The following is a 24,256-nucleotide window of genomic DNA, read 5'->3' as shown; positions in this document are numbered from 1 at the left end:
AATGGGGCTGAGCTCCAAATTAGGAGGTCTGGGTGAGTGGGTGCTATTCTTATCCCCCCAGATTCTTAGCTAGGTCTCAGTTCCATCCCCAGGCTTAGTGAAGAGGAATTCCAGATTATGGTGGGAGTGCCAGAGGAAGGTAATGGCTTGCTTCTTTTTTTTTTTTTTTTTTTTTTTTTTTTTTTTTTTTTTTTTTTTTTTTTTTTTTTTTTTTGAGGCGGAGTCTCGCTCTGTCGCCCGGACTGGAGTGCAGTGGCCCGATCTCAGCTCACTGCAAGCTCCGCCTCCCGGGTTTGCGCCATTCTCCCGCCTCAGCCTCCCGAGTAGCTGGGACTACAGGCGCCCGCCACCTCGCCCGGCTAGTTTTTGTATTTTTAGTAGAGACGGGGTTTCACTGTGTTAGCCAGGATGGTCTCGATCTCCTGACCTCGTGATCCGCCCGTCTCGGCCTCCCAAAGTGCTGGGATTACAGGCTTGAGCCACCGCGCCCGGCCGGCTTGCTTCTTTAAAGAAAACTGTTCCAGTTGGGCATGGTGGCTCACACCTATAATCTCAGCACTTTGAGAGGTTGAGGTGGGAGGATCACTTGAGCCCAGGAGTTTCAGGCTGCAGTAAGATGTGATTGTGCCACTGCACTCCAGTTTGGAAGACAGGACAAAACCTTGTCTCTTAAAAAAATAAAACAATTTTGAGGCTTTGAGGAGGTTGCCAGCACTAGGTCTTAAGCCTGTGAGCTGGGTTCTGTCCAGCCTCTACTGGGACCAGCCCACGGTGAGAAGTTCTGCCATAGTCCATCCTTCCGATTGGCTTGACACATGGCTAGACTACAGGGGGCCAGATCAGTTCCAGCTGATATACCCCGGAAGGGACATCTCAAGGACATTCATTCAGAGTAGAAGAGGAATGAGGCCATGTGGAGGTTCTGAACTCAGAGACTCTGACTTTAGCTAAAGGTCAACAGTGTGTTTTTGAGGCCCCAGAACTTCTTTTAATCCTCCATAATCTCCCCCATTAACCCACCCAAGCTCAGCCCCAACCCCCTGCCACAGTCAGACCAGTCTTCTCACTGTGTGCTTGGCAACACCTTCGACTCCACTCCATCCTTCAAGGGCCAGTTCCTGCCTCCCTTCCTCAGCCCCTGGAAGTTCTACAGTTCTTCTAGTCAGTACACAGAATTGCCTCTGACTCATAAATGAGTGCTAGCCTGTTCTCATCAACTGGACTGCAGGCTCTCTGTGGACAGGGGCTTTGTCTTGTGTGTTTTCTGTAACCCTTCCCTATCACAGTGCATGGTGTACAATAAACGCATGCTACCTCGACAGGAATCTTTGGCAAGTTCTTCCCTGATAAACTCCCTTGATGTGGTGCTGCTGCCCAGCTGCACAAGTGGAGACAGCAGCAGAAAACTAATGCAAAGATCCTAGGGTTTATTGTTGAAGGGGAAGTTGAAGGAGGTGGTGAAGTGCTAGGAAAATAAATTCTAGATGAGAGGCAGTAGATGTCCCTCAGCCAGGGCAAGGCATTCCTCTGGGTGATTCCATTAGGGAGCAAGCAAATGCAATTTGCCTCATTCCCAGGTGAGTTGGGGCCCTCCCAAGTGTTGCAGATTTACTTCCTCTTCCTGGGAACACCTGCTGACCTGGGGCTCCTGGGTGCCTAACAGAGCCAGGGTTTTTCTTTGGCAAGCCTGTAACAGTGTGCAGAGGGGCCGTGACCCACGGTACAGTCTTCTGTCTGTGTGCTCCTGGCTGCGGCTGCTACCTGGAAGTGGCTTGGGTAGTGCTGGGGCTGGGGTATAGCAGGACTGGCCCTGGGGATGTCAGACTTTGAGTCAGGGACTCATCCAGCCTGCGGGTCTCTGCCTCCAGGACAGTGGCCTCAGGGGCCTGGGCCACGGCGAGAAGTGAGTGTGAGAGGCTGTGATGCAGGCCTGCTAGCTCACGGCTGGTCTGTACTGAGCGGGCGATGTAGTCCTGCTTCTGCTTCCGCTCCAAAGTCAGCTGAGCTTGCAGCAGGGCCACCTGGTGGACAGGATAAAAAAGAGTGAGAGCAGTTGAGGGCCCTGAAGTACCAGCTCTTCCTGCTCTGTGTTCCTGTGACGCTCGTTGGCTGAGCATCTGAATCAACTCTACCACATACACGAATCTCAGAAACAGGCTTTAGAGAGTTTAGGGGAAGGGCCCTTAGGAGTTCTAGAATCCAGTGATTCTCAATTCTGGCTGCACATGTGACTCAAATAGGGAGCTTGAAAACAACAAAGCTATTAATCAACTTCACTGAAAGATAATTTACATGTGAAAAATGCCCAGATTTAAAATGTACATTTTGATGAGGCTGATAACAATATATACTCATGTATAACCACTATCTGACCTTTTTTTTTTTGAGATGGAGTCTCCCTCTGTTGCCCAGGCTAGAGTGCAGTGATGCAATCTCGGCTTACTGTAACCTCCACCCTGCTAGGTTCAAGTGATTCTTGTGTGTCAGCCTCCTGAGTAGCTAGGATTACAGGTGCACACTACCAGGCCCAGCTAATTTTTGTATTTTTAGTACAGACAGCATTTCGCCATGTTGGCCAGGCTGGTTTCAAACTCCTGACCTCAGGTGATCTGCCCGCCTTGGCCTCCGAAAGTGCTGGGATTGATTCAGGTGTGAGCTACCGCGCCTGCCTTTGACTTTTTAATAAAATAGAAAAACATTCTGAGTTTAACAGAATTCAGAGTAATAGCTTAGGTCTAGCTACAGAGTCAGGCCCTGGCAGTAGTGACTACTAATTTCTGAAATAGGCTCAGAAATAAAAAGGCAACACTTATGACTCCTGGGCCTTGAAAGGGAGAGTGGACTTTCAGGTGAGGCTTAAGAGGCAGGAAGCCTCTTCAAGTCCCTTCTCCGCGAGCTGGGGCTCGAGCTGAGCTGTGTGGCCTGGAGCCTGTGTTGGTGCCTGGCTCCTCTGCCTGGGGCGCTGGCAACAGTCTTGGCTGCGAGGGCACCTCTGAGGGCAGGGAGGCCAGGAGGGCTCAGCTTGCTCCCACCTGTCCTCCTAGAATGTTCTGCCTGTTCCTCAGCCCTCTTCCTCAGATACACAGATCCTTTCTAAGTATGGATCTGGAAGTCGGGGGCCAGAATCATGCTTTTTTCCCCACTCTCACCCTAGGCGTATGAGAGATGGGGTTGGGACTGGGACTATTCTTGCCTCCCGTGGAGACTGAAGTTCTCTGAAGGCAGGAACTTCCCCTCTCCCTACTGGAGGAGCACAAAGGGCCTGAGTGCAAGGGAGGGAATATGGGCTTAGAAAATCCAGAACATACCTCTTTCTGCAGTGCAGCCACATACTTGGCATCGGAGTGCTTCTCTCCTCCTCTCCCATCCTAAGGAAGACAAATGGCACTCTTGTTGGAATAGGCCTTCCCACTCTGGGGTTTCTGCAAGTTTCCTTGCAGAACCTCATCACAAACTTACGGGCCTGGGCAAGGGCTATGGGCCAGAAGCATCTGAACTCAGACTGGACCTCTATGGGGCAGCAGGCCCTGGGGCAAGGAGAGGCCCCACACCAGCAAAATGGGCAACACCATGGAGATCTAATGCAAAACATCCAAAAGGCCTGGATGGCATTTGCTTCTCTGAGGCATGTTTTAATTTAACAGAAGTACACCATGTATCTGCTTTGTGCTAGCCCTGGGCTGTGAGCTAAGGATGTAGAGAGGAAGACACGGTGACTGCCCTTGAGAACGTTCATTAAAGGACAGGGGATGTAGAGCTAGTGCTCAGTCACCATAAACAGTGCCTCCCTGCCAGGCTGCAAGCCTGCGTCTGTTGGCAGGGACACCTCACCTAAACGAGTGCAGGTTTGGGGAGTCTTCCCCAAGCCTCTTACCCAAAAAAGGGACACTGGCTCCAGGAAAGACCATGGACCCTCAGCCTGTAAACTCAACACTGTAGAAAGGTCTAAGAGATCAAGCTGTGATCAAGCTCCTAGGCTCCTCAGGAGCTGGCAAGTACCACACAACCCCCATACACCAGGGATCCTGAGCAGAGCCCCATGAGCCCCACTCCTGGGCCAGCCTGTGGCACTGGTCTGGGAGTGCACAAATCTGAGTCCCTCAGAAGGCAGGGCCGCTAGCCCTGATGCCACCCCAACCCCCACTCCAATATTGGGCCTCCTTCTCAGGGCAGGGATGGACTGAGCTGTGCCGAGCAGGGCAGAACGCAGTCAGGAGGGGCCCTCTGGATTAGCTGAAGTGCTGTTGGCCTGGGATATGCAATGAGGAGGGCTGAGTTTCTGGTGGCTGGGGTTGGGCTCTCTAAGGCTGCAGTTGAGGAAAATGGGTAAACCTGCTGTGTGGGTGAAGAAGCCATGGCCTTGCCGATCTCCAGGGACCCTGCCTGGGCTGCACGCATGGCCTCCCTCTTCAGCTTTCTCCGTTCTCGCTCCACCTGCCAAGGTGCAAATAAGAAATCAGGACTTGGCTTGGCTCTGTGGCTGGAGCAGAGCTGCCTTTCTCCAGAAGTGGCCAGTGCCTGTGCAGGTGTACGAGGGGACAGTAACCATGGGAAGAGAATTCCTGGCTGAGGAAGGCACAGCTAGGGCAGGCCTCAGTGCAAAGAAGTGCTCCTGAAGCAGAAGAGGCAGGGCCAGCCTCTCAGGCCTCTGGAGCAAAGACCAGCAAACTTCTCCCGCAGTAAGTACTGTAGGCTTTGTGGGGCATAGTAGGGAAGCAGCCATAGACAATGCATGGCTGTATTCCAATAAACTTAATTTTCAAGGCTGGGCGTGGTGGCTCACGCCTGTAATCCCAGCACTTCGGAAAGCTAAGGCAGGTGGATCACGAGGTCAGGAGTTCAAGACCAGCCTGGCCAACATGGTGAAGTCCTGTCTCTACTAAAAAGATACAAATTTGCCAGGCATGGTGGTGTGTGCCTGTAATCCCAGCTACTCAGGAGGCTGAGGCAAGAGGATAGATTGAACCCGGGAGGTGGAGGCTGCAGTGAGTGGAGATCGCACCATTCCACTCTAGCTGTAGGAGACAGAGCAAGACTCCATCTTGGGGAAAAAAAAGCAAACTTAATTTTCAGAAACAGGCAGCAGGCTGAATTTGCCCAAACTCTTGGGCTGTAGTTTACTGAGTCTATGCTCTAGGGGCCACAAAAGAAGTGGAGACGCATGCCCACTGGACCAGAATAGGGGTCACCTGCTCTAGGGTGCTCCGCAGCTGGACATTGTGGCGCTGCAGCCTGCTCCTGTCAATCTCCAGCTGGGCCACCGCTTGCTGCAGGTGTTCAAGCCTTTGTCTCCATGACTGCTTCTCCTCCATTCCAGCAGGACTAGGCTCAGCCTCTACTCCTGAGACCTGTGGGAAAGACCTGTGATTCTCACCTGGGCAGCCCCTAAGACAGGTAGGGAACAGACAGAGGACACACAGACCAATCTGGCAGGTCTAAGCTTCAGGAACCCAGTTCCCAAGGGAAGGGGACAAACCCCTGGACAAGAGCTCCCTGCCGGGCCATCTATTCCCCCAGAGCCCCCAGCTCACCTCTTGCAGATGCATGCCCTGCTCCCCTCTGGACCCCTGTTCTGCTGTGCTGGTCGCACCTGGGCTGTGTAGCCGCTCCTCCAGAGCCCGTCTGGTGAGCTCCAGTTCATCCTAGGGTACCCAGGTATGGAGCAAAATTATATCCAACCTCATATCCGGACCAACCCACCCTCCACAGAAACAGCAGTTCAATGTTCTCCTCAGGCTTTTGTCTTATTTTTCCTAGAAGCTCTGAGTCATTCTAGTACAGAACCTTCATTTTACAGACGGGTAAAACAAAGGAGCAGAGGGGCCTCTACTCACAGATATGCAGTGAGCTAGCAAGGAAGCTAGGACCAGAGTCCCCAGTTCACTTCACATTTCCTAAGGGCTGAGCAATGACTCAGGGCACTGATGTGCTGTGGGAAGAGCATGGATTCTGGAGTCACACAGTGCTGGGTGCCATGTCACCACTCAGTGGCTGTATAACTCTGGTCAAAGCACAAGCTCTCCCCAAACCCCAATTTCCTCATGTATAAAATGACTATGTGCACATGAATCAAGCCCTTGAGTTAAGTCCCTTTGGGTAAGTGGGGAAGTCTCATGCTAGATACTTTCTAGGCGCCCTGTGGTTCATAAATGATAATGGTCAAGAAGAGATGAACAAGAGAAAACAAGTGTATGCATGTGGATGTGGATCGCCTGAGAGAGAGGAAGAGCTTGGTGATAGAAAGTCTGGGCTCTAGAGACAGATGACTCAGATCTCATTCCAGTCCTGCCATTTATGAGTTTGTTTTTTTTGAGACAGAGTCTCGCTCTGTCGCCCAGGCTGGAGTACAGTGGCGTGATCTCAGCTCACTGCAACCTCCTCCTCCCAGGTTCAAGTGATTCTCCTGCCCCAGCCTCCTGAGCAGCTGGGACTACAGGCACGCACCACACACCCAGCTAATTTTTCTATTTTTAGTAGAGACAGGGTTTTGCCATGTTGCCCAGGTTGGTCTCAAACTCTTGGGCTCAAGTTATCCATCTGCCTCAGCCTCTCAGAGTGTTGGGATTACAGGTGTGAGCCACTGTGCCCGGCCATGACTTTGGACCAGTCCAAAGAAGACTTAACCTCTCTGAAATGCCATTCCTCAACTATAAAACGAGGATAGTAAGAGTTCCTATTTCTCAGGGTAGTTGTGGAAGAAACTGAGAGTAATAGTGCCTGGCATGTAAAACGCTTAAAAAATGGTCCCATGACAATGGAGGGCTGCATCTGACAGGCGTTCCTGTCTGTTTGGAGGGGGCAGTGGGTGAAGTGACTCTGACCCGAGTTATGTTACTGAGTGAATACTGCTTACTTTTGCTGTGCCTGTAAGAATGGGCCTGAACATAGGAAAGGAGTCCCACTTAGTGCTTTCTTCCTAAGTAATTCATACATATCATCCCATGTCATATCACCAATGCCTATTTTACCAATGAGAAATCGAAGATCAGAGTGAAGACATTCACCCAGGGTCACACAGCTGATAAGCCGCACTACTGTATTTCAAACCCTGGAACTGGACTCCCTTCTCCTCATATTGCCCTTTACCAAGAGCAGAGCTTTGTGAGTTTCCAGAAAGAACTCTCTAGGGGACTGTGTGTCTGGGGTTCTCTGGGGCTCAGTCAAGGGACCAGGATGTAGAGTCTATTTCCCTGGAAAACTGGACTAGGTGTCTCTTGGCATAGGAGATGATGCCTCTCTCTGTCCAGCCAACCTGGCTTTCCTTTCTGCCTGTTCTCTGCAGGTCTTTTTCTCAGTACAGTGGGTACAAAGGTGACTAAGACATGGTGCTTGACCTTGAGGTTAAATATTACACCCTGAAGTCCTCTCCTAAGCCCACTTCCTCTCACTCAACATTCTACCTACATGAAACCCATTTGTTCTAACTGAAGCCAAAGTGTCTCTGGCTTCAACTCCATCCTTCAACTTCAGATCATTTTACTAACCTGCCCACAGGCTCCTCTCTCCATTTCCAAACTGACCTCATCATTCCACTCCTCTTTCTCACATCTGCTTCGCTTCATCTTGGTGAACAGGGATCTGAGTGTGATCTTTGACTTCTTTCTGCTCTCTTTATTCCTCCCACCTCTTAGCCAATGAAGTCCTACCTCTCAGAGCCACCCCCATGTCTCCATTCACACTTTCCATCTTAGGGCACAAGCTCTCCTCTGGACTTCCCAGTACAGCCTCCCAGTGGGTCTCCCCAGACATGCCGTTGCTCCACACGGCAGCCTGAGCAATCTTTCTGAGCTGTATGTCTGATCACATCACTCCCCTGCCGCAAACACTTCATCTGCTTCCCACCACCCGGGTCCTCAGCATGACTTGCAAGCCCTGACAGGTGTGGCCCCTGCTGTCTTCCAGTCTCTTACCAAATCCTCCCTGTCCCATGCAACCTGAACCATCTACACAGATACATTTGTTCTCGCCCTCTTTTCCTCTTCCTCCGAATGCTCCTCCCCAACCTGTGCTTGGCTAGTTCCTTACTGGTCCCTTCAGGTCTATTTTTTTTTTTTTTTTTTTGATAAGGAATCTCGCTTCTTTGCCCAGGCTGGAGTGCAATGGCACGATCTCAGCTCACTAACCTCCACCTCCTGAATTCAAGCAATTCTCCTGCCTCAGCCTCCCAAGTAGCTGGGATTACAGGCACGTGCCAGCATGCCTGGCTAATTTTTGTATTTTCAGTAGAGACAGGATTTCACCATGTTGGCCAGACTGGTCGCGGACTCCTGACCTCAAGTGATCTGCCCATCTTGGCCTCCCAAAGTGCTGGGATTACAGGCGTGAGCCACCGTGCCTGGCCCAGGTCTAATCTTAAACACATTATCAGAAAGGCTTTCAGGACCCACTCCCAGGAAAGGGTGGGTATCCCTCCAGCATGCCTGGGGCATACTAAACTTCTGTGTGGCACCAACTACACTGCATTATCACTGTTTACCCGCTAGACTGCGAACTCTGAGGGCAGAGACTCTGGGGTCTTATCCTCTTTGTATCTTCCCTGACTAGCACAGTAGCCTGAATCCTACCGACGTTGAGGTGCTCATGATCTCAGATTTCTCATACCCCTGGGGTGCCACAGGGCCCAGGGTGGTGGGCAGTCCCTGAGCTCAGCCAGACAGGGGTGTGTTCCCTGGCCCTTACTCCCCGTGGAGTGACTCACCTGCAGCCTTTGCTGTTCTGAGTCCCGCTCCAGGACAGAGGCTTGTAGGAACATGGCTACCTCCTGCAGACTGCTGACACTGGCCTTGGTCTGCGCTAGGGACAGTGCCAAGTCCTGGGCCTTCTCCCTCCACTCAATCTCCCTGGCTTCTGTCTGTCTCAGGGCTGCCTGTAGCCGCTCCAGCTCCCGCTGCAGCCTGGGCTCTAAAGAATCAAGTTTTGGAGATTGTTCCTCCACTGGGGAGGCTCTGTGGCTGTGGGGTGAGGCTTCCAGGTTGTTTCTTTGCTGGGTCTCCCTCAGCTCCAGGATCTCCTGTTCCTTTTGGGCTACAGTCAGCTGTAGCTCCCTTAGACTCTGACGAAGGCCCCTTATCTCCTCCTCTTCTCTCTCCTGCCCTAGATTCTGCTTCTCTTGGATCATATTCTCTTGGACCCTCTGGGCCAGAGACTTCTCTAGTAGCTGCCCCTGTTCCTGCTGATATCTCAGCTCTTCATCCCTCTGGGCAAGTGCCTGCTGCAGCTGCTGCACATCCTCCTGGTATCGGAGATCCTGGTCCTGGATCTCACCTTCTCGCGTCCTCAGGGACTCTTCCAGCTGCTGAGTGTGTGCCTGGCAGGCATCCAGGGCAGCTTGCAGGGTGGCAGTGCTGGCCTCCAGACTGCGGCTCAATTCTGCCTGCTCAAGGAGATGCTGCTCTTTCCTCTGCAGGGCAGCATGAGCCTTGCCAAGGGCCTCCTGCAGAGCCTCAACTTGGGCCCGGGCAGCCTCCTCCTGATGCCGGGAGGACTGACTTTCTGCCCGCAGAGCTTCCAGCTCCTGGTCCCGTTCCTTTAGCACCGCCTGGACCTGTAGCCAGCTATCCTGCAAGGCCCTGGTCTCCACCTCGTGCTCCTGTGCCTGCTCAGCACACTGCTGCTGGAGGACCAACAGAGCTTTCTCCTGCTCCCGAGACTCAGCCCTGAGGTCTCCCAGCACCTCCTCCAGTGCCTGGACCCGCCGTCCCTCCACTGCCAGCTCTTCCTCGAGCCTTCGTGCCTGTTCCTTGTGGTCCTGAAGCTCTCCCTGACGCTCCTTCAGTGTCATATGGGCTTGCTCCAGAGCTCCCTGGAGGGCGTTTGCCTTTTCCTTCACACTCTCCTCCTGTCCCTGGGCCTGCTGCTGTTCTTGCTGCAGAGCCTCCAGTTCCTGGTCCCTCTGGGCTAGGGCTCTCTGGGCCTCATCCAGTTGATTCTGAAGTGACTGCTCCTTCAGCTCCCCTTGTTCCCTGGCTTCCTGCAATTGCTGCTGCAAGACCACTATCTCCTGCTCTCGCTGGGACAGGAGGAGGCTGGTCTCACCTACCTTCCTGTGCAGGCCCTGGAGCTGCTGCTCCAGCTGGTCCTTGAGCTCCTGGAGTTCATGGATATGCTCCTGCTGACATTCCACCTCCTTCTCCTTATCACGCAGGATCAGCTTCATGTGCTCTAGGCTCCCGCGTTGTGCTTTACTCGGGCCCTTCCCTTCCTCTGCCCGTTCCTGCATCAGCTGCCTCTGAGTGGCCAGCTCCCGGCCTCGCTCTCTCAAGGACAGCTTGATCTGTTCCAGGTCCTCCTCCAGGATCTTGGTCTGCCGGGTCCTTTGATCCTCGAGAACCTGAATCCTCTCCTTCTGCAGCATCAGCTCCTGGTCTCTTCTCTCGAGATCCTGAGTCAGATGCTCTTTCTGCCTCTGCAGCTCCTCAATCTGTTCTCGCTGAGACTTCACCTCCTGGTCCCTTTCCTGCAGCTCTCTTGCCAGAAGGGTGCTGTGGCTCTCCAGGTCATGGATCTGGCTGCTTTGTGCCTGCAGCTCATGGCTCCTTTCTTCTAGGTCCAGCGTAAGGTGGGTCAAAGCCACTCTCTGGGTTTCCCTCTGGCCCTCCAGCTCCTTGATCAGTTTTTGCTGGCACTCCATCTTGTGATGGTTTTCCTCCAGTTCCAGGGCCAGGCATTCCAGAGTAACCAACTGCTTTTTCAGATCCTGAACCTGTCCTCTCTGGGACTCAATCATTTGGTCTTTCTTCTCAAGTTCTAGAAGCTGATGCTCCAAGACACTCCTCTGAGTCTCCCGATCCTTCTCGAGCTCTCTGATCTGCTCCCTCTGCACAGTTAGCTTCTGCTCTCGCTCCTGGACGGCCATAGGCAGATGCTCTAAAACAGACCTACACTTCTCTAGCTCCTGAATCTGTTCTTGCTGCAGATCTACCTCTTGGTTCCTCTTCTTCAGGTCCAGAGACAGCAATTCCAAAGCAGCCTTCTGCATTTCCCGTTGCTTCTCCAGTTCCTGGATTTGTCCCTGCAGAGTCTCCACCTCCCCTTCTCTTTCAGCTAGGGTCTGGGTCAGGAGGGCCAAATTCTCTTGCAGAGCCTTTCCTTGGGCCACCTTCAGCTCGCCCTGCTCTTGCAGAGCCTGGGCTCTCTCACGCTCACTCTCCACCTCCTCATTTTTCAGCTTCAGTGCTGAGCGAGCCGTTCTCAGGTCTTCTTCCAGGACACCAGCAGCACTTGCCTGAGCCCTGGCTTCTGCGACAGCTGCTTGTAGGTGTTCCACCTGGGCTGTCAGGTTCTCCTTGGCTGCCTGAAGTAACTCTCGCTCACCCTGGAAGACAAGATGAAAAGCCACTTTAAACTACACTTCCCTGCTACTGTCACCCCAACACTGGCACTTTTCTTTCTTATTTTGTGGCACTAGCAGTGACAAGGACTTGGGCAAAAAAGTGGTAGGTATATTCCACTTAATCTAATACTGTAAAAGAGCATCCCTACCACCTCCCAGGACTCTGCTATGCCCAGGGCAGACTCTGGTCCTTCAGGACAAGGGGCAAAAATACCAACCTCAAATTCAGAAAAAGCAATTCAAGGAGGATTAACTGGAACCTTAATAATGGCCCCCAGGGACATGGAGACAGCCAGAGGAACTGACAGACTTGCTGAAGGAAGTGGGACACATGACCACAGGCCAAGGTGGGCCCAAGGGACTACTCCTGAGGCAAACCCCTCCCTGAAACCAGTAACACTTTACCTGGGCTTCCATTCGCTGTAGCTCTGCTCTCCGCAGGCGACTCTGTAAGGATGCCATAGTTTCATGTAGTTCCATCAGCTCAGATTCTAGGGAGTTCTGCTTTCCTTCCCACTTGGATTTCTCTTTGAGAAGAGGAGAGGAGAGGCAGTGGAGTAAGACCCATGTTTGGGGTGGGGGAAAAGAGGGATATAGATGCAGATGGAGGATGGGGAACAGATTCAAAGGGGAGGAAGGCCAAGGAGAGAATTCTATCCAGTGTCCTAGAGACATCAACCATCCGCCAGCTGCTTCTATTTGCCTGGCAGTACTCCCTGCTGCTTCCAGCCCCAGCATTGCCTGGTAATCATCCCAATACGTCCTCATCCTCATCACAGAGAGCCTTGGCCCTCAATTCCAGACAGGGTTGAGCCAGATGACACTGGAGGTCCCTTCTAGCCACAATCCTATAATTGTGCAGGAGCTCCTAGAGACCTGGGTGGCTCTGCTGGCTGCCCACCATTTCTGCAGCAGGTGTTGGAATCCCACTATTTTTGTGGCTCTCAGGGAACCCTCAAACGGTCTCAAAAAAGGCCAAGACCCAAGTTGTCCTCTTTTTTAATTTTTTTGAGATGGAGTCTTGCTCTGTTGCCCAGGCTGGAGTGCAGTGGCACAATCTCAGCTCACTGCAACCTCCACCTCCTGGGCTCAAGCGATTCTCCTGCCTCAGCCTCCCACCACCATGCCCAGCTAACGCTTCTCTTTTACAGTAGAAACTTGAGCTTCAAGACCCTTCCTCTACTGTCCTTTGTAAGGAGTCATGACACTTTCCAGTCCTTGGCTGGCACATGGATATGTCCTCCCCGGATCCCCTCTCCTTGCTTTCTCCCAAATAAGCTCATAATCCCTCAGTGACCAAAGGCTAACTTGGAGGACACAGTTGAAGACGATAAAAATAAGTAACATGGATGACAAAAGATGCAGAGTTTTATAATGTTCTTATAGTCCTGGCCCTGAGTCTCCAATTTTTTTTTATTTTTAAATCTACAGAGACAGGGCCAAGCATGGTGGCTCACGCCTGTAACCCCAGCACTTTGGGAGGCCAAGGTGGGCGGATCATGAGGTCAGGAGTTCAAGACCAGCCTGACCAATATGATGAAACCTTGTCTCTACTAAAAATACATAAATTAGCCGGGCGTGGTGGCAGATGTCTGTAATCCTAGCTATTTGGGAGGCTGAGGCAGGAGAATTGCTTGAACCTGGGAGGCGGAGGTTGCAGTGAGCCAAGATCACACCACTGCACTCCAGCCTGGGTGACAGAGCGAGACTCCATCTCAAAAAAAAAAAAAAAAAAAAAAATCTAGAGACAGAAAATGGGAGCCCAGCCATTTCCTTCTTTCAGTTCACCAAATCTGTTCCTCCTAATCTCTTCTTCCAGGATGGGCCTCAAAGGCCAAGCAAAGTAGAAAAAATAGTTCAAGGGGGTCAGCACCGCTTTGAAAGTGCCTTTAGATATCATCTCACAGTTCTGGGTAAATAATGGAGTGCAGATGGGCACGGTGGCGCACGCCTGTAATCCCAGCACCTTGGGAGGTCGAGGCAGGCGGATCACTTGAGGCCTGGAGTTCAAGACCAGCCTGGTCAACATGGTGAAACCCCATCTTTACTAAAAATACAAAAAAATTAGCCAGGCTTGGTGGTGTGTGCCTGTAATCCTAGCTACTTGGAAGGCAGAGGTAGAAGTGACATTGCACTCTAGCCTGGGTGACAGAGTGAGATGCCATCTCAAAAATAAAATAAAATAAAAATAAAATAAACAGAGTAGCTGCTAGGCCTGTGCCTGCCACTTCTGGGCTCCCGACCTATCCCTTCTCCTCCCTCTAAATCTCCCTGCCTGTCTTGAGCTTCTCACCTTCCTGATTCTGGGAGAGCTGTCTCTGCAGATCCTGCAACTCTGTGTGGACCTGGCTCTTCTCAGCCTCAGCATCAGTTAGACGCTCTTCCAGTTTCTGGACCTGATCCCTCAGAACATCCTGGGAAAGGAAGGGCGTGGCTAAACATGAGTTCCTCATCTTCCACAAAGCAATGCAGGGCTCAAGCTCTCTCCTCATTCTCAGCCTCTGTGGTGGGCTGCCATTGTGGACCTACTCCCAGATTGCTGGGTTACTTCCTCTGAACACATGTGCATTTAGCTCCCTGAAGTGATGACAGGCTCTGCTCCACTTGGATGGAGTGAGAATCCCCTTCTGACCTATCTCTTTTGAAACAGAGCTCCTGCTCAAAGTTAGCCCAGGGGTCACCCCTTCCCTCTCAACACTCCTACTTCAAAGCTTAGCCCAAAGGTCATCTCTTCTTTCCTTCTGACCCTTCCCAAGTCAGGATGAATTGCCCCTTCCTCCTAGTTCCAACAGTACATCACTTGCATCTGTTACTGATCCAATTAATTCTCTCAGTTCTACTTTCCAGTAGAATGCAGTTTGGTTCCTCCACCATGTCACAAGCCTTCTTTAGGCAGAGATCAGGTCTTTCTCCCTTCCGTATCCCCAGCTTAGAGTGGCTGACATATAGATGGTGCACTCAATTTGTATTGATTGATAGGTTCACTGTGAGGTGGAATTTATGAGATCTTTCAGACCTAGGCCTTGAACGCGCCTATAAATGCCAACCTCAAATCTCAGTGGTCATCGATTTCTAGGGTTTCTCTTGGAAGTCTAGGTACCAAGAATATATTCACGGCTGAGTGGAAAACGATGCAAAACAATACCACACATCACACATCTGCCCAGGGTTTTTTTTTTTTGAGATGGAGTTTCACTTTTGTTACCCAGCCTGTAGTGCAATGGCACAATCTTGGCTCACTGCAACCTCCACCTCCCGGGTTCAAGTGATTCTCCTCCTCAGCCTCCAAAGTAGCTGGGATTACAGGCGCCCATCACCACCCCTGGCTAATTTTTGTATTTTTAGTAGAGATGGGGGTTTCAGCATGTTGGCCAGGCTGATTTCGAACTCCTGACCTCAGGTGATCTGCATGTCTCAACCTCCCAAAGTACTGGGATTACAGGTGTGAGCCACCGTGCCTGGCCTACCCAGGGTTTTTTGGTTTACAGGGCTCATTCAAGATCCTAACTCATCTAATCCTCAAAACCCTGAGCAGGCACTATCTGCCCTACTCTGCAAGGGAAAACAAGGCCCAGGAACTCCAAATGCTTCATTTGTAGTTGCCAGGTGGTAAGTGATAGAGGTGAAACTCATCCCAACTTGATCTCAGGAATAAAACAGGTCAAACTGCTTCATACATCTTTGCCTCATGCTTTTCGAGGGATGTAAAGAGTTCAGGAAAGGGGAGCAGAGAAACATACCCGGGTCTGTTGAGTCTTCCACAGGTCTTGATGAAGCTTGTGGAGGGCAGATGCTACTGCCTCAGCGGAGAGAGCAGTCAGCAGGGGCCCTCTCTTAAAAAGGCTCCTAGCTCCATTCTGGTCTGAAAAAAAGAGGAAAACCTCCTCACCTAGCTGCCACTTTGAAAAGAAACAGCCAGACCTCCCCAAACACAGCCCTGGCCTTCCCACTGGTCCCTCCTCTCCACAAAGAACCCCTTCTCAGCAGTTCGTTCATCACATATTTTCTCCGTAAGTATGGGCCAGGCACTATGGTGGGTGCTAGATAACGCCAGCTATCGCTTATTACGCACTTAATAAGTGCCAGGAACCGTGTAAGCGATTCACATCTGCAACCTCATAACTCCTTGATGAAATTATAAGGTAAGTACTTTTAACATCCTTACTTTGTAGTTGAGGAAAATCAAGCTCAGATAGGTGACTTGCCCAAAGACACATGGCTAGCAAACAGTAGAGCTGGGGCTTAAACTCAGAATTAATTCCCAAGTATGTAATCTTAACCCCGAAGCAATATGGCCTAACAAATAGCATTCCTCTCCCTTTCCCCTGGGAGCCAGGCCTGGCTTTGGCCCAAAGGACCTAGTTCTGGAGTGGCTGTCTCACCTGGCTCAAGGCCCCAGAGGGAAGGAGCAGAGTCTCCCCCACCACTCAGCTCAGGCCTGCTCTCACAAACAGACCCCAGGGCCTGCTGCAGGACAGAGTAGAGGCTGGCCAGCTGGGCCTGGGCCTGGTTCCCGGGCTGCTGCTCTGTGGCCAATGCTTCTAGCTGGCTCTCTGTGCTGCGCAGTCGCAGCTGTAGTTGGGCTGCCTTGGCTTCCTGGGCCCACAAGGAAGCTCGCAGCTGCTGCTCCGTGATACGAGAGGCCCCCAGCTCCTCCAGCAGCTGTGTTTCCTGGGCCAGAAAGTCAGCCTCCTTTTCCTTCACCTCTTGCCTTAGTAATTCCATCTGCCAAGGAGGAATTGTACATACTATAAGCGGGAAGTGGATATCCTCTCTTCAGGCCGTCCCAGGCCAGACCCCACTCAATCCTTTTACAAACCCTGATCAGGGCTGGGAGGATTTCAGCTCAGCTCTCAGGTAGGTAGAGGGGCTCTGAAATGAGTGTTACCCTAGATTTAACACCTGGCCGCCTGCCGAGTACTGAACACCTGGGCCCAAGCTGCTATGCTAATGGGTTTCAGCCCTGGCTCCCTGGCTTGCTGGCTCCCTGCTATGATCAGAACTCTGCCATGAAACCCCGACGCTGCGCCTAGTAAGACCAGTCACAATAATATTGCTACCATGTACTGAATGCTTATTGTGTTCCTGACACTTTATATACTCCTATAATGGTTATAGGAATTAGGAACAAGAATTATCACCCTTGTTTTATCGATGAAGAAGCTGACGTTCACACAATTAGAAAGTGGTACAGCTTACGTTCAAACTCAAGACTGTTGAACGGCCAAACCTGTGTGCCCTTAACCCCTGCAATCCACCATCTGGCTCTTCTTTCCCTCCTAGATCCATCTTTCCTCTGTATACAACATCTGGGGTTCTGATGTGGGCAGACTGAGTCCCTGGAAGTCTTGCTGCTGCCTGCGTGATCTGGAGTATTTCTGGTTGCTCATTCTCCCTGCTACATCTTGCCAACCAGACCCAGCACAGTTGGAAGTGGCTGTGTTGGAATCAGGCCTGTGTGGGCTCCACCCTTGTGTGCACTTTGCTCTGGGCTATCAGGTTTCCCATCGGAGCCATGCCCATCTCTGGGTCAGGTTCCCAAGCCCCCGCCTTCTCTAGTCCTGGCTTCCCCCTCCTGTAGGGGTACTGAGGCACCAGCCTATCCTGTAATCAGGAAAAATAGATGGGTCCTCTCCATGAGTGGACTCAGAGCAATCAATCCACCGCTTCAGGATCAGGCTTCTGCCAGGGACGCAGGGCTCATAACCAGAGTGGGAAGTACCTGGGCACTGAGCTCTTTCTGTTCTCCCTGGGCCTCCTGCATGTCCTGGCGCAGGGCGCTCAGCTCTTGTTGTCGAATAGAGTCAGCTTCTTGTAGAACAAGGAGTCTCTGTTCCTTTTCCATCAGTGACAGAGTCAGACTAAAAAGAGAGGGGTCAGAGTGCTGGGCCATTCTCTTAGGGAATGAAAAATTACCTTCTCATCGGAGTATTCTAAAGATAGCATTAATAATCAAAATAGAAATAGTAATGATAATGTTTATGATGTAACAATAAGAGCTATCATTTACTGAGCACTTACTATAATAAGTGCTCCTAGGTACTTCCTGCAGATGATGCCCCATTTCAACCTCACAGGTTTTTGTTGTTGTTGTTGTTGCTGTTGTTGTTGTTGTTGTTTTTGAGACAGAGTCTTGCTCTGTTACCCAGGCTGGGGTGCAGTGACACGATCTCAGCTCACTGCAGCCTCTGCCTCCTGCGTTCAAGTGATTCTCGTGCCTCAGCCTCCCGAGTAGCTGGGATTGCAGGCATGGGCCACCACACCCAGCTATTCAACCTTACAGTTATTCTTCTCTGGCAAATTTCACATATACCTTATATTAGTACCTCACGTTCAACATGTCCAAATCTTCCCCGTCCCTCTCCTCTCCTCCCCTGCTCACCCAATCATCTCCTACTACGTTCCCTAGCTCAGTGAATGGCACTTCCATCCACACAGTGTCCCAACATAGAACCTTGACCACTCCAGGGTTCTCCCTTCAACCTACCTATATGCAATCTATGATTATATACAATTGCTTCTAACTCCCTTAACATCCTTTAAACCTCTTCTCCTTTTTTCTCCTCCTCTTCCCCACTACCCTACCTTGGTTTAGCTTTAGGATCATCAGGACGACTGTACCAGCCTAACTTGTCTTCCTGCCTCTAGTTTCATCACCAGAATGATTTGTCCCTTCTCAAACTCAGTGTTTTTGTTTTGTTTTGTTTTGTTTTGTTTTGAGACGGAGTCTCGTTCTGTCACTGAGGCGGGAGTGCAGTGGCGTGATCTCAGCTCACTGCAACCTCCGCCTCCTGGTTCAAGCAATTCTCCTGCCTCAGCCTTCCAAGTAGCTGGTATTACAGGCACCCACCACCACGCCCAGCTAATTTTTTTGGTATTTTTAGTAGACATGTTGGCCAGGCTGGTCTTGAATTCCTGACCTCAAGAGATCTGCCCGCTTTAGCCTCCCAAAGTGCTGGGATTACAGTCGTGGGACACCGCATCCAGCCCATCCCCTTCTCAAATTCCCGCAGCACTAAGAATACAAGCTGCTCTTTACTCTGAATGGTCTTCTGTCACTCCTGATGTCTCATGTCATTATAATCCCTTCAAATACATCATTAAGTTGGATTATATCAATTTCCCTGCTTAAAATTCTCCAGAGGTTTCCTATGAAACTCAAACTACGAACTCCTTGCTGTGACCTACCAAATCCTGAATGCTGTGGACCTGCCCAGCTCATGCCACTCTCCTCATTCACCAAGCTCCAATCACAATCCAATCAGGCTCCGACCACTCTTTCAGTTCCACCAAACACTGTAAACTTTTATCTGCCTCATGGCCTTTGCACATGATTTCTCCTCTTACAGAATAGAACTCCCCCCTACCCTCTTAAATGGGTAGCTCCACTTCATGATGAGTGCTCAGTTTAAATCCAACTTCCTGAGAAAGGCCTTCCCTAACAACGGTTCTAAAGTAGGTCTCTTCTCTCTCACCCTGTTTCCTCCATGTGTCATAATCTGTAATAATTTGAGTTATTATTTGATTAATGTCTTTCCCACAAAACTATAAATTCTGTCGGGGCAGGGTATCACTGTATCCCCAGGCACAGTGCCTGGTGCATAATGGGTGTTCTTGAAATATTTACTAAATAAATGAAGGAACCTTTTAAGACAGGAACCATGTCCTCTCCACATGGCTACATGTACATCCCAGAGTTGTAGACATAGAAGGCAAGGTGGCCTGAGCAAACAACTCTCAATATCACAGTGACCATGGCAGCCAGACAGACAAAAGCCACGTCTATGGCCTATCTAGCCTACCTGGCCTTCTCTCTCTCCAGTTCCTTCTGAATTCGGTTATACTCCTGGGTCTCTCTCAGCTTCTCCTGAACCTCTTGCTCCACCAGCCTCTGGGAGTCATCCTGGGCCACCAGCTGAGACTTCAAGTCCTCCACCTGGAAAGTTAAGGGCATGAAGACCAAGATGGGGGGGGGGCCAGTGGGAAGATGCTCCTCACCTAGGGCTTCAGGGTCCTTCGAGGTTTACCATAGTCAGTGGCCATTTCCAATGCTCTGGCAGTTCCACCAATCCCTACACATTGTTCTTAACCACCCCCTTCCTCAATACAATTCGGCATGGTCATCTGCCTCCCAGCCTCACATATGCTGCATAGAGGCAGGCACAAATAAAAATCTTTGCTGGGCCAGGTGCAGTGAATCACACCTGTAATCTCAACACTTTGGGAGGCCCAGGCGGGCAGACTGCTTGAGACCAGGAGTTTGAGATCAGCCTGGGCAACATAGTGAGACCCTGTCTCTATAAAAATTTAAAAATTAGCCAGGTGTGATGGCACGCATCTGTAGTCCCAGCTACTCAGGGGGCTGAGGTGGGAGAATTGCTTGAGCTTGGGAAGTCAAGACTGCAGTGAGCTGTGATCTGCACTTCAGCCTGGGTGACATAGTGAGACCCTGTCTCCCCCACCAAAAATAAGGAAAAAAAGGCTGACTATAACTACTCCCAAAGTCAAAACATGAATTGTGATTGCTTTTTCAAAAATGAAAAGTCAGAACATCATTTGATATAGGATTCTGAGAAGCAACCTAGTATGTAAAGATATTAGATTTATGGCAAGGACGGAAAGAACAATTGAAACTGAGACAGCCGGGGAAAATACAAGCTCTGCGACCATTACAGAGAAAGAGGTCACTCACTCTCCCAGGGCTCTGAGAGGCACACGCTCAACTCTGAGCACCCTCTAATTTTCCACTCAGTACTGTGGCCCACCCATCTACCTTCCCAAACCGGGCAGCAGGGCCAAGGTTCTCCCTGTCCTGCAGAAGGGAGTGGGAAGGCCTGGCTGTGTTGGGGAAGGACCATGGGACTGGGTGGGGAGGAGGAGGGGACCTGCTTCTGCAGGTCCATCTTATCCTGCAGCAGGGAGCTGCTCTCTTCTTGGAGGGCAGCAAGGTCATCTCTGTGCTGCCGGGTTGCCTCCTTCAGCTCCCGCTGAGCCTCCTGGAGCTGGGTCTGTAGCATTCCAGTGGTCTCCTGAAGAGGGATAAGACATCAGTGAGTAAAGGAAATCTGTGTTGTATAAATACTGTTTTTTTCTGGTGGGGTGGCAAAAGCTGAGGCAGGAGCAGCAATCCACATTGTTTCCACCTCACCATCTCACTTCCTAGTCCCTCTCCTCCCTAACAAAGTGCACTGGCTCACCCAGGTTTCTTGGTCAGGATCCACGAGTTGGTAATAGTCTCTCACCCAGACCATGGCAACAGTCTTCTAACTGTATCCCTACTTCCACTTGATGTCATGATCCCCTAAAAACACACACACACTATTCTCTACTCAGCAGCTAAAGTATTTAAAAATACGTACACATATATGTATATGCATGTATATATGTATATACAAATAAATCATATCCCACCCCTGCTTTTTAAATACCACCCAACTGGCCAGGCGCGGTGGCTCACACCTGTAATCCCAACACTTTGGGAAACCGAGGTGGGTGGATCACTTGAGGTCAGGAGTTTGAGACCAGCCTGGCCAACATGGTGAAACCCTTTCTTCACTAAAAATACAAAAATTAGCCAGGCATGGTGGCGGGCATCTGTAATCCCAGCTACTTGGGAGGCTGAGGCACAAGAATTGCTTGAACCTGGGAGGCGGAGGTTGTAGTGAGCTGAGATGGTGCCACCGTACTCTAGCCTGGGTGACAGAGCAAGACTCAGTCCCAAATACATAAATACATACATACATACCACCCAACAGTTTCCCACTGCCCTTAGAACAAAATCCAAGCTCCTACAATGGCTGACAAAGGGTTTCTGGCTACCACTCCACTCGCCCCTGAGTTTATCAAGCTGGAGCCACACTATCTCCTTTTTGTCCTTGAACCTCCCAAGCCCTCTTCTGTGTCACAGGGCCCTTGTGACAGGTGTTTCCTCTGCCTAAAGTGTTCTTCCCATGCCAGGCATTTCTTTTACATGGCTTGAGATATAATTCATATACCATACAATTCACTCATTTAACATATACAATGTAGTAGGTTTTAGGATATTCAGAGTTGTGCAACTATCACTGCAATCAAGTTTAGAACATTTCCATCAATCCCAAAATAAAAACCGTGCCCATTCACTGTCACTCCCCATTCCCCACCCCACTCCCCACCGTAAATCTGCTTTCTGCCTCTATAGAGTTGCCTATTCTTGGTGCTTCATATAAATGGAATCATATCATATATAACATATGGCCTCTTGTGATGGGCTCTTCCACTTAACCTGATATTTTCAAGGTTCACCTATGTTGTATCATGGAGCTGGTTTTTTTTTTTTTTTGAGTCTCGCTCTGTCACCCAGGCTGGAGTGCAGTGGCGTGATCTCGGCTCACTGCAATCTCCATCTCCCAGGTTCACGCCATTCTCCTGCCTCAGCCTCCCGAGTAGCTGGGACTACAGGGGACCGCCAACACGCCCGGCTAATTTTTTTTTATTTTTAGTAGAGAAGGGGTTTCACTGTGTTAGTCAGGATGGTCTCGATCTCCTGACCTCAAGATCTGCCCGCCTCGGCCTCCCAAAGTGCTGGGATTACAGGCGTGAGCCACCGCGCCCAGCCAGAGCTGGTTTGTTTTTAACCTTCAAGTCTCAGCTCAGATGTTACTTTCTCAGTGAGGCCTTCCCTGACCACTAAGTGCAAAGTGACCTCCTTTGAATCACTCTCAGTTGTATCACTCTATTTCCTTTACAGCACTTATTACAAACTGTAATAATCTCATTTGCTTTGTGTCTGCTCATTTGTCATCCATCTCTGCCACAGGAATGTATGTTCCTTGAGGGCAGGGGCAATGTCTGTCATACTGACTGCTGTGCCACACCTTTTTTTTCTTTTTTCTTTTTTGAGTCTTGCTCTGTCACCCAGGCTGGAGTGCAGTGGTGTGACCTTGGCTCACTGCAACCTCCACCTCCTGGGTTCAAGCAATTCTCCTGCCTCAGCCTTCCAAGCAGCTGAGATTATAGGCAAATGCCACCATGCCCAGCTAATTTTTGTATTTTTGTAGAGATGGGGTTTCACCAGGTTGGCCAGGCTGGTCTCGAACTCCCAACCTTAATTGATCTGCCTGCCTCGGCCTCCCAATGTGCTGGGATTACAGGTGCCTGCCACCATACCAGGCTAATTTTTGTATTTTCAGTAGAGATGAGGTTTCACCATGTTGCCCAGGCTGGTCTCCAGACCTTAGGTGATCCACCCGCCTTGGACTGCCAAAGTGCTGGGATTACAGGTGTGATCTACCCCACCCGGCCTGTGCCATACCTTTATGTACTTGTCATGTGTCAGCACTTAGCACAGGGCCTGGCACATAAGAAGTGCCCAAGAACTCTTTGTGGTTGAATGGGTAAATGAGTGCCCCTTTCTCCCCTACTCCCGAGTCCACCCTCCATACCTGCTCTTTTAACTTCTGGACTTTCATGTCCTGCCTCAGCCGTTCCAGTTGTTGGCTGGCATCTGCTAGCTCCTTCTGGGTCTGCAGCAGTGTCTCCAGGAGGGATACTCTCTCCTTCTCTGTTTCCAGCCGCATCTGTGGAGGGGTAGGAGGGTAAGGGCTTGTGGGCTCAGGGTTACCATGCTCACCAGTGAGGCCACGAGCACATCCCAGCTGCTCTAGGGCTCTTCTAGCAAATGAGAAGGGGCTGAGGACAAAGGAAGGTCTCAACCCATGGGTTCAGAACAAGGAAGTGCAAAGATTACCACTGGTTTGCAAGCTGACAGGATGTGGTACATATCAGCCCTCCCTCAGGAAGTATGAAATACTGCCGGAACTGTGGCTAACGGTGTGGACCACCCTGATCACTGGTAGCAGAGTGGGTAGCTACGCTCTCTTCTGGAAGCCCCTCTGCAGCACTACTCTTGGGAGTGGAAAAGGAGGTGGTCAAAGGTAAGGAGATCACTGATTGGACGGGCAGCTTCAATCCTCCTAGCTTCTCACCTGGCACAGGGCACTCTCTGCCTGGGTTCGTTCTTCTTCCCTCTGGGCCTGGATGGCCTCCATTTCTGTCTGCTGCTCCTTTAGCCTCATTTCCAGCTCCATTTTTTCCCTCTCTAAGCTCTCCAGAGCCTTTGCCAGCTCCTGCTGGTGCCAGGAGCGCTCCTTCTCCTGGTCACATGAAGGAAACACCGTAAGAACCAAATGGGTGAGGAGAGGAGGCAGGAGAACTGGATTGGAAAAACAAAGTCTTTCTACTACTCACTAGCTGGGTGACCTTGGTACCTCTCTAAGCCTGTTTCTTCATCTGCAAACCGAGACTAATAATCCCTGCCTTATCTATCTTAACAAATTTTATGACAACCATATGAGAGTAATTTTAAAAAATCAAATGATGTAATACATGTGGAAGTACCTTCTAAACTACAATTGTCCCTTATATATGCTACAGGTATCTGGGTTTTAAAATGTATTTCTATTTTTTTATTTTTTTTGGAGATGGAGTCTTGCCCTGTCACCCAGGCTGGATTGCAGTGGCACCATCTCTGCTCACTGCAACCTCTGCCTCTCAGGTTCAAGTGATTCTCCTATCTCAGTCTCCTCAGTAGCTGGGACTACAAGTGCCCCCCACCATGCCCAGCTAATTTTTGTATTTTTAGTAAAGATGGGGTTTCGCCATGTTGCCAGGCTGGTCATGAACTCCTGACCTCAAGTGATCTGCCTGCCTCGGCCTCCTGAGTAGCTAAGACTACAGGGGCACGCTGGGATTACTGGCGTGAGCCACCGCGCCTAGCCTAGGCATTTTTGTTTTTAGAGATGGGGTCTCACTATGTTGCCTAGGCTGGACTTGAACTCCTGGGCTCAAGTGATCCTCCTGCCTCAGCCTCCTGAGTAGCTAAGACTACAGGGGCACGCCACCACACACAGCTCCGTATTTGTTATCTTTAAAGCAGCCACATCG

General features: G+C 50.6%; 1 protein-coding gene across 7 annotated transcripts in view; it reads right to left on the bottom strand.

Moving 5' to 3' along the window:
• Positions 1-1,408: 1,408 nt before the first annotated feature.
• The window catches only part of CEP250 (centrosomal protein 250), a 60,674-nt gene continuing 37,826 nt past the window's right edge, over positions 1,409-24,256 (bottom strand). For 4 of the 7 annotated variants that reach the window (XM_010386538.2, XM_030914709.1, XM_030914711.1 and 1 more), the window contains 15 exons: positions 23,299-23,466; positions 22,756-22,890; positions 20,218-20,361; positions 19,135-19,268; positions 17,055-17,193; positions 15,715-16,057; positions 15,073-15,194; positions 13,626-13,746; positions 11,738-11,859; positions 8,699-11,314; positions 5,532-5,642; positions 5,190-5,348; positions 4,333-4,434; positions 3,309-3,368; positions 1,501-2,021 (listed from right to left, as the gene is read on the bottom strand). In XM_010386538.2, coding sequence (XP_010384840.2) covers positions 1,758-2,021; positions 3,309-3,368; positions 4,333-4,434; positions 5,190-5,348; positions 5,532-5,642; positions 8,699-11,314; positions 11,738-11,859; positions 13,626-13,746; positions 15,073-15,194; positions 15,715-16,057; positions 17,055-17,193; positions 19,135-19,268; positions 20,218-20,361; positions 22,756-22,890; positions 23,299-23,466 — 4,740 coding nt within the window. In that variant the 3' untranslated portion in view covers positions 1,501-1,757. Of the gene's footprint in view, positions 2,022-3,308; positions 3,369-4,332; positions 4,435-5,189; positions 5,349-5,531; positions 5,643-8,698; positions 11,315-11,737; positions 11,860-13,625; positions 13,747-15,072; positions 15,195-15,714; positions 16,058-17,054; positions 17,194-19,134; positions 19,269-20,217; positions 20,362-22,755; positions 22,891-23,298; positions 23,467-24,256 lie in introns of all 7 variants that reach the window. The other 3 variants (XM_030914713.1, XM_030914714.1, XM_030914712.1) reach the window with 2 other exon arrangements.

The sequence above is a fragment of the Rhinopithecus roxellana genome, chromosome 13, assembly GCF_007565055.1.
Source record: "Rhinopithecus roxellana isolate Shanxi Qingling chromosome 13, ASM756505v1, whole genome shotgun sequence".
Classification (NCBI taxonomy): domain Eukaryota; kingdom Metazoa; phylum Chordata; class Mammalia; order Primates; family Cercopithecidae; genus Rhinopithecus; species Rhinopithecus roxellana.
The sequence above is the reverse complement of the archived record's forward strand: the minus strand, read 5'-3'. Positions and strand labels throughout refer to the sequence as shown.